The 13719-nt window shown below is 33.8% G+C and overlaps 1 protein-coding gene across 1 annotated transcript in view; it reads left to right on the top strand.

Moving 5' to 3' along the window:
* The window catches only part of CBG21967, a gene marked incomplete at both ends in the record, with an annotated part of 24357 nt that extends 12809 nt beyond the window's left edge, over positions 1–11548 (top strand). The window contains 7 exons of the mRNA XM_002629877.1: positions 2340–2462; positions 3147–3365; positions 7589–7764; positions 7859–7954; positions 10001–10060; positions 10386–10475; positions 11500–11548. Coding sequence (XP_002629923.1) covers positions 2340–2462; positions 3147–3365; positions 7589–7764; positions 7859–7954; positions 10001–10060; positions 10386–10475; positions 11500–11548 — 813 coding nt within the window. The remainder of the gene's footprint in view (positions 1–2339; positions 2463–3146; positions 3366–7588; positions 7765–7858; positions 7955–10000; positions 10061–10385; positions 10476–11499) is intronic.
* Positions 11549–13719: the final 2171 nt, after the last annotated feature.

Genomic DNA, 13719 nt, shown 5'->3' on the forward strand with positions numbered 1-13719 from the left:
AAATCTGTGAATTTTGCGCAACTTTCCCATGGAAGAGAAAACCCCCCAGCTTGGCCACGGCCATGGACTGATGACGTCATCGCTAGCAAATTTTATTTTTGGGATTTTCTCCATTTTCGCTTCGTTTTTCATCGTTTTTGCTCAAATTTTCGTGGTAATTAATCGAAAAAAATTAATTTCATAATTTTTGCAATGTTTTATTGCCTGTTCGAACAATTTTCAAGAAAAAATAGCTCATTTTGGGCTAATTTTTTGGATTTTTTAATTTTTGTGTGTAAATAACTAAAAATTGATTGTTTTTTTTTTCATTCAATGATCTAGAAAATTATGAAAAGAAATCAGAAAAATTCCAGTTACCACGAAAATTGAGAAAAGGAGAAAAATTGAGGAAAATTGGGAGGAAAAAAACGAAGGAATATTGAGAAACAAAGAGAAATGAAATAGAATTGAGAAAAAAAGCGATTGAGAAAAATTGATAGAATATTTCACAGCATACTTGCAACGGGCCGGGCCGGGCTTTTTTTCAGAATTTTCAGGGCCCGGCCCTGCCCGTCTCTTTTCAGAAAAAAATTTTCCTGTCTTTTCAAAAAATTTTTTGGGGTCCATAGGAAAAAAAATGGAAAACCTTTCGGTCAAGTAAAAAAATTTTCAAAATAAGAGTGTCCATAAAAAATGATTTTTTCACAAAAAAATTTTGGAAAAATGACTGAAATTTCAAAAAAAAATTCAAATTTTGGAGAACCCGGGCCCGCCCGCCCCTGATTTTGCAAGTATGTTTTACAGTTCTCCATTATTTGCTTTCCGGAAATTTTGAGATTTTTTAAAATCAGAAAGAACAATATGACAATGAGAAGTGAAAAACTTTTGTCGGAATTTTTGGAAATTCAGAAATTGCGAAATACTGAGATTCTGATGTTCTGAAACTTTGAGATTTTGAAGTTTTGAAATTCGGAAATTCTCAGGTTCTCAGATTCTGAAGATCCGAAATTTTCAGATTCCGAAACACTGAAATTCTGGAGTTCTGAAATTCTGAAATTCTCTGATTCTGAAGTTCCGAAATTCTCAGATTCTCAGATTTTGAAGTTCCGAAATTTTCAGATTCCGAAATACTGGAATTCCAAAGTCCTGAAGTTCTAAGAATTCTGAGATTTTCAAGCTCTGAAATTCAGGAATTCAGAAACTCCCTCAAAAAAAAAGTGTACCCCCGAATCACAAGCGTTGTACCCCTAAATGAAATGGGTTGTACCCCAGAATCATTGATAGTTTGTACCCCCGAATCGTTGTACCCCCGAATTTTTGTCCCCGCGAATTTTGTACCCCCCGAATCACCAATTTTGTACCCCTAAATCAGTTGTACCCCCTTGTACCCCCGAATCATTGTACCCCCCCCCCCCCGAATTTTTCGCCAGAAATTCAGAAATTCAGAAAATTCACAAATTCAGAAATACATAAAATTCTAGAATACCGGAATCTCGAACCATATAAAAAGTCAGAACTTCAGAAATATAAAAATTCGAAATTCCCCAAAACTTCCTAGACTTTTAGACGACTTAGGAAATTCAAAATTTCCAAGATTCAAAAGTTTGGAATTCTAAAAATTCTAGAATTCTCAAAATTTCCAAGATCCCTCACCCAACTTTTTATATTTTCTCTTTGTTTTCCTTTTTGATCTGATCAATCTGATGCTTGATTTTTTCCGGAGCAATATGAGCAATACCCTGAAAAATACACATATATCAACATTTATTTATCATTTTTGATGCCTATTCTTTCAATAGTCCGTTTTTCTGGACAACCCACCCGAATATTGTTGAAAACATACTATGGGATTAGCCAGATATTTCCGGAAATAGACAAAAAAAAGTAATATTGGTTTTTGAGGTTTTGATCCCCCGAAAAAGGATGAAACCCACGCAAAAGAAAGAGGAAGATTCTGAAAAATCTGAAAGTTTTGAAATTTTTTATGATTCGGATAAAAGGAAGAATTCAAAATATTCTTTAAAATCTAAAAAAGCGTAAAAATTTCAATTTTTCGATTCTGGAGTTTCGGATCTGATGGATCTGAAAATCTTTTAGAAATCTTCTAGAAATCTAACTCTTGGAACCTTTAACTTTCTGGAATCTTCTAGAAATTACAGACAATTATAAAAACTTAAAAATCTAGAATCTGAAGAATTCGGAAAATTTGGAAAATCTCTGAAATTTGAATATTGAAAACTAGAATCTGAAACATCTGAAAAACCTGGAAAATCTCTGAAATCTGAATCTGGAGCGTCTAGAATCTGAAAAATCTGGAAAACTGTGAAAATCTGAAATTCTAACTTTTCCCAACATTTCAGTACAAATGGTTCCTACGCGGATATCTTCTCTCCGAACTTGGCGTCTTCTTTTTCATCTTTCTGGCCGGATTCCTATACTTCTGCTTTGATGTGTTGGCAGGAAAAGCGAGAGTTGTGTTTTGGGTAAGTTTTGGGATTTTAAAAATTCATGAAAATCCAAAAACAAATTTGTGAATTGATTAAAGTTGTGGTTGTTTTGATTAAAGTTGAGGTTGTTCCTAAGAATCGAATATGTCTTTAGAATCAGTAATTTTAGATTGTTTTTTAACTTATTCGTTTCGAAGTTCAGCTTCTTTAAAAAATTATCGAAATCGGCAAATTTTTCAAAAGTTATAATTTAGATTTTCCCTCAGTTCGGCCGATTTTTGAAATATCATACCTTTTCTCAAAATCAGTAATTCCAAATAATATTTGGCTATTTTTGTAGCTTATATTTTTACTTCAAATTATCCAAGTTTTTCAAGATCTCATTCACAAAAAAAGAATTTCAAAATAATCTGAAACTCACCAAAGAACGCCAACCGGACCGTCCACTTTGAGCCTATATATCTCACTTCTTCTAAAAGATTTCTAAAAGTTGTCAATTGATAAAATGTTTATCATGATATCAGCAAAATTTTGTTAGTGGACCACTTTTTGATACCTTTAACAGAAAATGAGATACATGGATTCAAATTTGACGAATCGGGTGACATTCAAATTTTCGTAACTTTCTTTAAAATCTATATTTTCCAATAATTTTTAACTCATTTTGAAGCTCTTTTCCCCCTCTTTTGAAATCAAAAACGTTCAAAATTTCAATTCCAGATAATCGTTGCATCTGGAGTGATCTACGCCGTCGTCCCCATCCACATCTTCACATTCGTCCTTATGCCATACTCCAATATGCTTCCAAACGCAACCGAAAAAATTCTGAATCACGCGATTCCGCATAACGTTGGCGGGATTCAGCAAATGGAAATGGGACTTGGGTGCACTTTTGATCTGAATCTATACGCCGCCAATAGAAGAAAATTGAACCCTAATGTGAGTTCTTTTTTTTGGCTGAAAATTATTTTTTCAAAAAAAAAACTACCGTAAAACCTGTAATAGAAGGGCCCTTTAACTTCCAAGTTCGAGCCCATATATCTCGATTCCTGTGAAAGATATCAAAAAGTGGTCAACTGATAAACTGTTTATCATGATACCACCAATATTTAAGCATAGGACACATTTTGGATATCTTCTACAGAAATCGAGATGAATAGTCTTAAAGTTGACAGTGTGGGGGCCCTTTTATTACAGGTTTTACGGTATTCACGGCTCTGAAAATCCCAATAAAATAGGATTAGAACTGGGTGGGTTGCAGCTTAAAAATTCCTTCTAAAGTATTATATTGGATTTTTGCAAAAAAAAAATTCTGTCTAAATTTTTGTTTGGGGGGATTTAGGAAAAAGGAACACAAAGAACGTTCTAGATCCTTACAAAAAATTGTGATGATAAAAAGAAAAAAGGCATTTTTCCTGCGTTCAAAATTTTAATTTTTTCAACGAAGCCAAAATTTTTGAAGGAAATTGGTCAGGAAATGAGACAAAAATGTCTGGGATTTCTTTCTGATTTTGATAAAAATTTTGTTAAGAAGAGATTAGAATTTTGAGAATTAAAAGAAGACGAAAAAAAAAATTGAAACTCTGAAAATCTGAGAATTCAAGGATTCAGGAGTGTGCATAGGAAATCAGGAATAAAACATAGAAAGGTCCAGAATCTAAAAGTTCTGAGATTTTCAGATTCGGAAATTCTGAAATTCTGAGATTCTGAGATTCTGAGATTTTGAAATTCTGAGAGTCTGAAATTCTGAGATTTTCAGATTCTGAAATTCTGAGATTTTGAAATTCTGAAATTCTGAAATTCTAGAACTCCGATAATCTGAACATCTAAAATTTTGGGTTTCGGAGTTTCGAATATTTCTCAATTCTGAGATTCTGAAATTCTGAGATTCTGAGATTCTGAAATTCTGAGATTCTGAAATTCTGAAATTTTGAAATTCTGAGATTCTGAGATTCTGAAATTCTGAGATTCTGAAATTTTGAAATTCCGAAATTCTGAAATTCTGAGATTCTGAAATTCTGAAATTCTGAGATTCTGAGATTTTCAGATTCTCAAATTCTGAGATTTTGAAATTCTGAGATTCTGAAATTTTGAAATTCCGAAATTCTGAAATTCTGAGATTCTGAGATTCTGAAATTCTGAGATTCTGAAATTTTGAAACTCTGAAATTCTGAAATTCTGAAATTCTGAAATTCTGAATTCTGAGATTCTGAGATTCTGAAATTCTGAGATTCTGAGATTCTGAAATTCTGAGAATTCTGAGATTCTGAAATTCTGAGATTCTGAGAATTCTGAAATTCTGAAATTCTGAAATTCTGAGATTCTGAAATTCTGAGATTCTGAGATTCTGAAATTCTGAGAATTCTTAAATTCTGAGAATTCTGTAATTTTGGAACTTTGTAGTTCAGAAAATCTGGAATCCTGAAAAGTTTACAATCTGAAATTCTGGAATGCTAAAATCCTAAAGCTCTGGAAATCTGGAATTTCGGAAATGTCAATTTTTTGATTTTCTGACATCATCGTAAAAAATCTTAATTCTTAAAAAGGCTTCCCAATTAATTGAACTTGTTATTTTTTGTGATGTTTCAAATCAGAAAATCAAAATTCCAGAACTTCCAAATTTAAAATTACAAAACTTTGAATTTCTGAACTTGTGAACTTCCGTTTTTGAGAATTTCAAAAGTTTCATAAAATTTAGAGTCCTCATAATTCCGAAATTCAAAATGTCAGAAATTCGATTAAATTCAGAATCTCCAGAATCTTTGAATTTCAAAAATTTAACTTAACCCTTTTAAAAGTTTCAAATTTAAAAAAAAGAAATAATTTCCAAATGAATATGTTTATTGTTTCAAGAAAAGAACAAAAATAAATATAGAAATAATTGAAAATCAAAAACAAAAGACCAAAATAAATATAGAAGAATTTCAAGGGGGAACAGTCAAGAATGAGCAATCTGCTCTACAGTTTTGGAGACCACTTAAACATGAGCAATCTAGTTGAGAAGAGACAAAAATAAATGATTATGAAAGATGAGCAATGAGCTCTACAGGGTAGAAACCTGATTAACGCTGAGCAATGAGCCAATTCAATGGAGCGAGGTGAAGCTTCTTCTGAATCCACGTCTTCTGTCCAGAAGAGTTCTCTCGATGATCTTCTTCTCCCCGTTGCTCGGCTTTCGGGTCAACATTGTCTTCTTGACCATAATCTCAGTGTTGGAGAAGTTGTAGACGTCTTGATGAATGTGGAACATTTTTTAAAAACTTCAGAAGACGTTAAAATAGAAGAATTTGAAGTAAATACCACTTCCGGTTATGAGTTCTACTAGACTTAGGACACTTTTATAGTAGCTCCGTTAGGCTCCGCCCACTTTTTGGTGGGAGAAAAGGGGCGGAGCTTATGATATCAGAAATTAGGATTAAGACCCTAATGGAGGGTGGGAGAGCCAAAGGGGATTTGGATTAAGGGGTGGGAGGTTAGTAAGAAGAGAGAACCTAAAATGTTAAAAATTGAATTCTTGGAACTTTTTTTGTTAGGGATTTATGAGATCAGATGTAGGCGGAATTACTTTTTGGTTACGTAGACAAACGAATGATTGTTTCTGACGGATTACTTTCGAAGAATAGCCTAGGCTCAAAAATATAGGATCTTTGGAATTCTTTGATTTTGCAAGCAAAATCTCTGATTTCTGAGTTGCTGAGTTTTCTGGAACATTTTCAGGCGGATTTTCTGTCAAACTTTGGAGAAAGCGAAAAACTTTGGGAATTAACAAGGAATTTCCATTTTCAAGAAAAATTTGAGACTCTGAAATTTCTAATTTGAAAAGATTTTGAGATTCTGAAATGTTGAATTTCTATATTTCCATATTTTCACATTCCAGAATACCGTAAAACCTGCATTAGAAGGGCCCTCTAATAGAAGGGCCCCCTGGGATTGGTTTGGAAAAATAGAAGGTCCCCCCCCCCCCTGTAATAGAAGGGCCCCCCTGTGAAGGAGGACCCCTCCAAAATAGTCATGAAATTTAAAAAATTTCCGTACGTTTTCAGTGAAAAATATTCCGGGAATTCTAAAATTGAGAAGGAATCTGTTGAAAAACTACTTTTCTGCTCGAAAACCTGATTAATTTTGGTGAAATTGACAGATTTTCATGACTTTTGAACGATAATTCGTCGAATTTTTCGATGAAAATTTTCGGGAAAAATGACCGGAAAAAAAGAAGGGCCCCCCTGTAATAGAAGGGCCCTCCGAAGGTGCCTTGGAAAAATAGAAGGGCCGGCCCTTCTAATACAGGTTTTACGGTAATTTCTGAAAAATCTGAATGCTGAAATCTTACATCCTGAAAATCTGGTATTTTGAATTTTCAAATTTTAAATATCTTTTTTTTCTAAAAATACTAGCAATCTTGAGTTCAGAACACATCAGTTTTTCTTCCTGGTTTTATTGAATTGAAATTTCACTAATCGAAAAATCCCTTTTTCCCACCTGGTAATCCTAGTAAAAATGTCATCAATAAGCGGGATTTTATTTCAAATAAATCCCAAAAATTTAGCCATTTAGTCATGAAAAATATTTATTTGAAAATTCTGAAAACTTTAAGAATAAGAAGCTAGGGGAATCCTGACAGACGTTCTGAAACTGTATAGTTTAGAAAAACAAAAAAAAATCAAATAGTCAGAAACTCAGAATCTCCTAAAATTGGGAATCAGAAATGCAGAAAATCTTCAGACATCTGGAAAAACAGACAAACAGTCAGACAGACAGACAAAAAGCAAACATTTGACCTCATAAACATAATCCCAGATTATCCTTTAAAGTTCGCAGAATGAACACACAGACATTTAAAAGTTTATAAACATGTTTTCTATTTTCTCTTCGTGCTACATCAACAAATTACGTCGACGTCGTCTCCAGATGAGATGTCGTTTGATCAATTTTTCTCCTAGTACAGATTAATCTCAAAAAATTGGCTAATCTTTTGTTTATGAATTAGGGATATTAGTAATTAGAAGAAGAACTCTTTTTTTCCAGTGTAGATCAAAGAATTTTGGTGCAAAAAAAATGGAAGTAACGGATGAAATTTTTTCGGATTGATCAGTCATGAATAAACGGGAAACTTGATAAGAAAAAAAAATGATAATCAAAAACTCAAAAATCTGAAATTCCAGAACACCTGTGACCCACAAATCGAGTCCTCCTTCATCCCAATCTACATGCTCATCGCAATCCTTGTAATTCGCCTCACTCCAATTGCTCTTGGGGTCCTGCTCGCCGCCAAGAAGACTCCACTTTCAGAAGGCATTGCTCAGCTCATCGAAAAAGTCCGAAGAAACGAGAAACGAAGGTTTGTAGAGTATCCTTTATCCTATCTTTCTTCTTACAAGATTTTTTCTTGTTAGATTAGCTACTAACGTCTATTTGTTTGGTTTTCCTTTTAGGTTATACGTTAAGAAGCAGCAACGAACCACAACCACTTTTGATGGAGACCATGTGAGCAAGAGTACCACTTTTGGTGTTGATGGAACGCCACCGAGGTTTGTAATTATTTGGAAAAACTGTAAAAATTTATCACTAGACTGGGATAAGTTCGGCGATTTGTTGACATCCGTCTTTCCAGCAGCGTAGCTGCGCCCTCCTTGAAGCTAGAAAGTTGAATTTTGGCAAATATAATGAGCATAGACTGGTTAATATTTGTACCAAATTTCAGAAAGCTAGCTTATACAGGTCCCAAGATACGGGCGTTAAAGATAGCGCGCCCCAAGGCAGTAACCAGCAAAATTGTGGACCGCGTAGCTGTGTTCTCCTTGTAGCTAGGAAGTTGAAATTTGGCAAACAGGATAAACATAGACCCTTTAATTTTTTTATCAATTCCTAAACAACTAGCTTACATTGGTCCAGAGATACAGGTCTTGAAAGTTAGCGCTTGGAAGATGACTTTGCGACCAGCGTAGCTCTACGGCTTGTATCTCGGGACCTATAAAAGCTGAGCTTTCGAAATTTGGTACAAATATTAATACAAATATGTGCATCATTTTTGATAGATTTCAACTCACTATCGACAACGAGAAGTGAGCTACACGGTCGGAAAGTCGAATGCCGACCAAGAAATTTGGCGAACTTTTGTCTCTTAGTTTAACGACTTATAACTCGGAACTTGTTAAAGCTAGATTTTCAAAATTTGATACCAATACTGTGACAACTATGTTTATTATGTCAGTCGAATTTCGAGTTCCTGCCTTCAATGAGAAGAGAGCTACGCGGTCGCCAAGTCGGATGCCAACCAAACTTGGAGCTGTATTCTTACTGTAAAGACTTATAACTCGGGGCCTGTTATAGCTAGCATTCTAGAGTTTGGCATGAATACTAAAACAACCCAGCTCATTAATTCTGCCAAATTTCACATTTCTAGTTTCAATGAGAAGAGAGCTACGCAGTCGCCAAGGTGGGTGTCGTGTCACGGTGTAGTAAAAAATTAAACAACTCGTATCTCGGGCCCCATTAAAGCTAGCTTGCTAAAATTTGGCGTACATAATAAGGCAATATTTTTTATAATTTTCACTAAGTTTCAACTTTCTACCTTTGATGCGAAGAGAGCTAGGCGACCGCCAATTCTGGTGCCGACCAAGAGGCGCCGCCAGCTTTAGCCCCTTACTTTAAAAACTCATAACTCTGGACCGATCAAAGCTAGCTTTCTGAAATTCGACGTACATAATAAGCCAATAATTTTTATAATTTTCACTAACTTTCAACTTTCTACCTTTAATGCGAAGAGAGCTAGGCGACGGTGCCGACCAAGAAGCGCCGCGAGTGTTTGCCGCTAACTTTAGAAACTCATAACTCGGAACTTGTTATAGCTAGCTCGCTAAAATTCAACATTCATAGCAAGCCAATCATGTTGATGATGCTCCCTAGATTTGGAATTTCTAGCTTCCAGAAGAGCAAAGATACTAGCTCGGGTCTTGTCTTTGTATTTGTGAATTCTGAAGACTTCGTGTTCTGGTCAAGATTCAACGTCAGAATTCATAAAATTCAGTTTCGCTCAAAAAAAATATTGGTTTGATCGATTTTGACCCGAATGACTTGAAAAACATTTCAGACTCGTTTTCAAGTATTCTCAGAATATTCTATTATTTAGTCTAGTCTCGAAATCCAAAAAAAAACACATCAACATCTTTGATCTTATATCCAATACAACAAATTTCTCAATTCTTCAGAATCCAATTTGACCCAAATGGTCTGAAAACCATTTTAGATTTGTCTGAAAAATTTTCAGCACAAAATTTTCAGATTTTCAGAAATTTCGGCATATTTCTTGGTTATCTAGTCTAGTCTCTCAACAAGAAAAACACATCAACATGTTTGGTCTTACATACACAAAATTGCTCATCTTTTCTCCCCCAACAAACAAAAAAAAGTCACATGGGGTTTTTTGAAATCCTATAAGAGATGGGATTACGCTAATTGGATAATATGGGGAGATATTGGGGATAAATAAAAAAAATGATGTGTGATTTTTTCTGATAAAAAATATGGGAGAATAATGATAAGGGAAATTTTTTGATTAAAAAATGCTTTTGCAGAATTACGTCGACACCACTTCCGCCTGTTCCATCACCAGCTCAAATTGATCATAGCATTAGGTAAGCGAGAGGCGACCCGACACACATATACACCGAAAAAAATGGAATCCTAGACTACTAGTTGATTTTCTAGGTCATCAAATTTAATGGCACCTATATGGACATCGGGACTAACAGATACACAGAAAATGGGATCCCAGGCGAACGTTTGAAGTTTTCTAGGCATAATTTTCAGATTTCTAAACCTTTTTTTGGATTTCTAGGCCACGCTTGACTTTTTTGAGCGTTCTGAACCATACATTTCGGGGTTTCTAGGCCATGGTTTTGAGTTTTTAGGCCAAACTTGCCATTTTGGATTTCTAGGCCATAATGTTCTCTCTTCCAGCTATAACAACGCTGCCTACTTCGCGACATCTGGAGCTTTCAGCTCCAGATCCAGCGAAATTTCCAGAATCGACGCTAATGAATTGTTCAAGTGAGTTTTTTTTTAGAATTTTGGAATTTAAGAATTATTTTAGAGTTCCCAGAATTTTGTGGAAATTTGGAATTTAAAAATTTTTTAGATTTTTTAAATAATTTTTTGAATTTTTCGAATTTTGATTTTTTTTTTATTTTTTGATTCATTTGAACTTTTAATAACAGACTTTCTGAATTTATGAATTTCTGAATTTCTGAATTTCTGAATTTCTGAAATTCTGAATTTCTGAAATTTCTGAATTTCTGAATTTCTGAATTTATGAATTTCTGAATTTCTGAATTTCTGAATTTCTGAATTTCTGAATTTCTGAATTTCTGAATTTCTGAATTTCTGAATTTCTGAATTTCTGAATTTCTGAATTTCTGAATTTCTGAATTTCTGAATTTCTGAATTTCTGAATTTCTGAATTTCTGAATTTCTGAATTTCTGAATTTCTGAATTTCTGAATTTCTGAATTTCTGAATTTCTGAATTTCTGAATTTCTGAATTTCTGAATTTCTGAATTTCTGAATTTCTGAATTTCTGAATTTCCGAATTTCTGAATTCCTGTGTTTTTTAAATTCTGAATTTCTGAATTTCTGAATTTCTGAATTTCTGAATTTCCGAATTTCTGATATTCTGAATTTCCGAATTTCTGATATTCTGAATTTCCGAATTTCTGATATTCTGAATTTCTGAATTTCTGAATTTCTGAATTTCTGAATTTCTGAATTTCTGAATTTCTGATTTTCTGAATTTCTGAATTTCTGAATTTCTGATTTTCTGAATTTCTGAATTTCTGAATTTCTGAATTTCTGAATTTCTGAATTTCTGAAATACTGAATTTCTGATTTTCTGAATTTCTGAATTTCTGAATTTCTGAATTTCTGAATTTCTGAATTTCTGAATTTCTGAATTTCTAAATTTTTGAAGTATTGAATTTCTAAATTTTTAAAATTTTGAATTTCTCGATTTCTCAATTTTTGAATTTTTGGTTTTTTTCGGATTTTTTTTGTATTTTCTAGTATTCCAAAATTTCCAGAAACCCCATCAACCGTGCTCCATCGGGCAGTCTTCAGTCGGAAGTTTAATTTTCTCATCTAACGTAATCCTCAAATCGCTCATCCCCAATTCTCTCTCCCACCATGTTGCCTTTCCGAAATTCAAAAAACAATTTTAATACTTTTTTGAATTCCCGCTTTTTTTCCACCGACATCTTTCAGCATATTTCCTTCTCTTCCCCTGTTCCATACTGGTAGTACTGTACTTCTTTTTTTGGCATTTTTCTATTTTTTTTGTGATTTCCAATTGTTCCGATTTCCTAAACTTTTCTCTTATTGTCAAATTCAATAAACTGATTTTTTGTTCAAAATAAGTTTTTTTTTGGCTAAAAAATGTTGATACAAATTATAAAATAAAACCATATTTTTTGGAAGTTTTTTAGGAAACTTCCGGCTTCTTTTTTTTCCAAATTCCCAACTTTTTTTTCTTTTTTCGGTGTTCTTTGTACAGTCTTTAGAATCTTTAGAATCTATTGAATTTCCTATCGAAAAGAACTATAAAAAGAGGAGAATTCTCTCGTTTATTATAGTTTGAGTTACGACAGCGTTACTCCCCAATTTGAGCCCTTATATCTATGTTCATGTGAAAGATATCAAAAATCTGTCAACTGATAAAATTTTGGTGATATTATCACACATATTTTATCATTGACCAATTCTCGATATCTCTAACGGGAACAGAGATAGTTGAGTTCAAAGTATAGGTATTTTTCAAGTTTCAATTAATTTTTCAGACTGTCGACATTTACTTTTTTTATGAATTGTTTTGTTTCCAGCCAGACAAGTCTGTGTAATTTTTCTGTACTTATCTAATAGTCCAGATTAGTGGATCTCTGAAAATAACGCATAGCTCAAACCATATGTTTTTAATCATAATGTAACTGCTAGTATCGGCAAGCGATGGCAATGACCGAGTAGCTGGAACTTAAATTCTAGCGCTCGTTGAAGTTATGAATCGAAAAATTAGGAAAATCGGAATCGATTTAGACATTAGTATTCATACCAAATTTTAAAAAGCTAACTTTAAAGGAGGCTCGCGCTTACAACCTTCTATCTTGCTTACGGTTAAAGCTAGAAATTTGAAACTTTACAAATAAAATATACAATTTAGTTCAAATATTTATGCCAATTTTCAAAAAGCTAGCTTCAAAAGGTCCCGAGATATGAGCTGTTAAACTTAAGGTAGTGGCGCGCGCCTCTCGCCGGCGGTCGTTGTTTACGACCGCGTAGCTCTTCTCTGGTTGAAGCTAGAAACTTCAATTTTCGCAAATGAAGTATACAAGTTTAGCTAAATGTTCTCACCGAATTTCAGCTAGCTAGTTATAATGTTTCGGGCTCTTTTCTAGTTTAGAAGTCCCAAAAAAATTTAGAGGTCCCAAAAAAATTGGAGGTCCCAAAATAAAATAGAGGTCCGTAAAAAAATTAAAGGTACCAAAAAAGTTTAGAGGTCCCAAGAAAAAATAAAGGTCCAAAATTTGAAAAACGCGCAGATGTTGGAATAATGTACCAGAATTTGGAGTTTTGAGTTTTAAGGCTCTATTGGATGATAAGTGCGGAAATGTGACTTTTCCTAACATTCTTGGCTCCATTTCAATTTTGTCTTTCAGATGGACCCAAATTTTCATAAAAGCAAAATTTCGGCAAAACGGTAATACCTCCATGAATATGCTGTCTCTCAGGCTTAGATGATACAGAAAATATGCATCCCTAACAAGGGGAAGTGTTTTCAGACAGTGGTTGAGAATTTGTTCAAACTTTGGTCATTGGTACTTTTGGACACGCTGATCACAGCGCTGCTTTTATTTTTTGCCCCTTGCCCCTCACAAAAAAGTTAAAAATGGGCTCTGAAAGTGATTTCAGTGCTAATTTCTCACTTTTGGAGTGAATTTTTGGAGGGGTTAATAACAGTTGTTCGGAGTTTCTCAAATGTAAATCGTACTTTTGAAGGTTTCTCTACAATCTGAGAAAATAGCCTCATTTTTCAAAAAAAAATTTTTTTTTAATTAATAAAAATCTGAATGGAAATTTTTTTAAAAGGTTTTGACACACTTTGAGATTTCCAGCAAGATCAGAAAAAAAGCAGAAAACAAATCGGGAAAAGAGGGATCGAACTAACCCTTGTCAGTTACCACCATCTCTCTTCACCACTACACCACACTCGCTGTTCCTCACTGCTTTCACAATTTGTATAAGAAAGGGGG

This window comes from Caenorhabditis briggsae (assembly GCF_000004555.2).
Source record: "Caenorhabditis briggsae complete genome, chrII, whole genome shotgun sequence".
NCBI lineage: Eukaryota > Metazoa > Nematoda > Chromadorea > Rhabditida > Rhabditidae > Caenorhabditis > Caenorhabditis briggsae.